At 39.4% G+C, this 2,991-nt stretch overlaps 1 protein-coding gene across 1 annotated transcript; it reads right to left on the reverse strand.

The window, feature by feature from the left end:
• Positions 656-2,646, reverse strand: LOC109708674 (transcription factor TIP2-like). The gene is made up of 3 exons (XM_020230488.1): positions 2,026-2,646; positions 1,037-1,462; positions 656-926 (listed from the first exon to the last, which is right to left on the reverse strand). The coding sequence occupies exons 1-3, from the start codon at positions 2,644-2,646 to the stop codon at positions 837-839; spliced, it is 1,137 nt and encodes a 378-aa protein (XP_020086077.1). The 3' UTR covers positions 656-836.

The raw sequence follows: 2,991 nt of genomic DNA on the forward strand, positions 1-2,991 counted from the left end.
ATGAATGAATTAGATGGAGGAAGTTCCAAAACTGAAAAGGGAGTCTATCTAGCTTCCGTTGGAAATTGCGAGTGTGATGTGAAAATATTTCATTGTTATTTACGATAATATATTATATAGATTGAAATATATCAATTAGGATATAAATTTTATAGTCTTATCTGGGAAGCATATATTTTGGGCTAATAACGCAAGATGGATTTCTTATCAAAAGGGCCGTTTATTTAAAATATGTTCAAGCGGGCCTCAGATTGCAAACTATGTTGCAGTGCCGGCCTAGTTTCCCATAAATTCAGGTCGTGGGCCGACCCATTGGCATCGTAGCCCAAACAGATAAAGCGTTTATGCATGTTCCTTGCTTGTGGCCCATATCCAAAAATATTAAGAAAATAAAAACTACAAGATTAAATTAAAAAAAAAAAAAAAAATCAGGTTCAGAGCATTAATAGAATACAAGTCCATTAACAAAGCCCCATCACACAGACACAAAGTAAAAAAGGAAAAAAAAAAAAAAAGGGGGGGAAAAATGCTGTAAAATGCAACAAACTTAATTATAAGGATCTTAAAGAAAAATATTGTACTATGAGTACCCTGCATTTGCAAGATATCAGAGAAGACAACTTCTGAAAAGATGTTCTAAGTCCTACCTGCCACAATTCTATCCACTGTACTTTTTCCAACTTAATTATCCCTACGCCCTTCACCCAACCTTTTATATAAAGGTTCAATTAAAGTTAAATCCAAACACTAGATGTATAACAAACACACAAACCTATCATTAATTGATCGAACTACAATGCTTAAAACTCTATTTACCCTAACTATGTAATAAAAACTTAACAGGTCTGAGGTGGAAATTGCACATCCATGACTTCAATCAGCTTCTTTGCAACTGCACTTGCATACACTGAAGATCCTTCGGGGATCTGTTTATAACAACGTCAATTTAAAGCACTCTCCATTAATTAACCCAAAATAAATTAAAAAAAAAATAAAAATTATGATAATTGAGAAAGATGATATACGGTACACTAACCTTAGTGTTGAACATGTAAATGTGGCAGTCTCCTATGATTCCCCCAGACAAGTGCAGAAGCTCGAGCTGAAGCTCGTCGAGAATTCTCGAAGCGGTTAGCAAGCAACTGATCATCCTCTTCCTTTGGGTGATCTTGATAGTCACTTCATCCTCTACGATCCGAACGTCGACGAAGGTCTCTTTCGACTTCCGTTGGAGCCATGAACTCCTTAGAGACCCGTTGGATGCATGATGTTCTCCCTCATCTATAAAAGGCTTCACTGAAGAGCTCTCCATGTCACCTACTAACTCCTCTCCAATTAAGACCTCCTTTCCCCTCTCCTTTTTGCGCCTCTTCTTCTCGACCAGTAGCTTGAGCTCGTTCACCGTCCGACCTAATTCTCTGATGTAGTCCATCGTGTCGGAGATGATCGTCGCTCGATCATCCTTTTCCGCGCGAAGAAACATATAGACAAACTCACATGTACAGATGTACTCATGTACTAGCAATTAATACCAAAGTTATGCTATTTTTTGAACATATTTTTTATGCCAAAGTGGGTGTAACTAGCCCAAAATACACTGTCAAAATTAAAACTCCGCATGTACACTACCCAAAAGATGTAAAAAATTATGCTGATATGTGCAAAAACAATGTAAACAAGAACCCTAGGTACCAGCAAAAAGTAAAACAAACACCGCAAAAACCAAGAAACCGCACACACAAAAATAATTCTATAAATTAAGCATCTTCTAACAGCTAACAGATAACAAATAAAAATGAAACCAATTAAGCTCAACCAGAAACTTAAAGCAGTGTCCAATTTATTAACAACCAATAATTAAGGAGGCATTTAGGTTTGAAAAAGTGGTTGAAGGTAGGAGATAAATAGTTTGACACTAAATACTACTAATCAATATATGCTTCATAGATGTATTGCCATGAACAAATTAATTAATAAATAAAATATTTGCTGTGGTGAATAATAGGGTAAATTAATTATTTATACCTTGGTTCTGTTAGGGATGAGTGATTTGAGCAGTTCATACTTCTCACTAAGCCTTTCTCTCCTTTGCTTCTCCTTCTTTTCCACCCCATTAAAGCTTAACCCCTTTTGCCTCATTCCACCTTTTTGCCTTCTTGTGTTAAGGTGTGGGCTCTCAAGCTGCTGCCCTAGCCCATAAACTTCCTCCATTACACCACCAACAAAGTGGCCATTAACACTAGACCCATTTATAAACCCAGAATAATCTTGTGGTAATGAAACATCATCGTTGTTGTTAATATTATTAGCGGTATATATCTCTCTCACTTGACATGGCTGGTGATGAACCAAATCTAACTGCACCGACGGGTCGTACAAGACGGTCGAGCCGACAGAAGCAGTTTCCGGCGGGATCTCGGCAAAGAAGAGGCTTTCGGGGAAGTGCATGAGATGGGGAGCCATTTCCGGCTTCCCGACAACATCGAGACCGAACTGGCGGTGGAAGTCGAGTTCGGCCGCAGCGGCGGAGGTGCCGTTGCTGCTGTTGCTGCTGCTGTTTTGGCCACTCCCCATGAGCGCCAAGTCGGAGAAATTCATCGTGGCGGTGTGAGAAGGGCCAATGAATTCTGACGATGATCCTTCCATGGGGATGTGCTCATGGGGTGGATATAACTCGGGATGGTGATGATACATCCTCCTTCTCTCTTTTCTCTTCTCTTCTAATGACACCTCTTGCGGCCTCTATATATCAAGTAGAAAATGAAATAATATATCAGTTACTAGTACAAAAGGCAAGTAGGCTAGACCTTTAGAGCAAGAGAGAGAAAGAGATACCTTAGAGATACCTTGAGAGGAGGAGCTCAAATTAAAAACAAATGGAGTAGCCCATTTGGGAAAAGACTAGATTCATGAGAGGAGAGAGGAGTGAGGGAGTGGAGAGGAGGAGAGATGGGGAGAACTGATCAGAAGAGGAGAAGAGGGTTGGGAAAT

Source organism: Ananas comosus, linkage group 4 (assembly GCF_001540865.1).
Source record: "Ananas comosus cultivar F153 linkage group 4, ASM154086v1, whole genome shotgun sequence".
Lineage (NCBI taxonomy): Eukaryota > Viridiplantae > Streptophyta > Magnoliopsida > Poales > Bromeliaceae > Ananas > Ananas comosus.

Coding starts and splice junctions, on each gene's coding strand:
- LOC109708674 (XM_020230488.1), bottom strand. CDS start 2,646: ATGGAAGGATCATCGTCAGAATTCATTGGCCCTTCTCACACCGCCACG. Junction 1,463..2,025: donor TCATCCCTAACAGAACCAAG/GTATAAATAATT, acceptor CGCGCGGAAAAG/GATGATCGAGCGACGATCAT. Junction 927..1,036: donor TTTACATGTTCAACACTAAG/GTTAGTGTACCG, acceptor TGTTATAAACAG/ATCCCCGAAGGATCTTCAGT.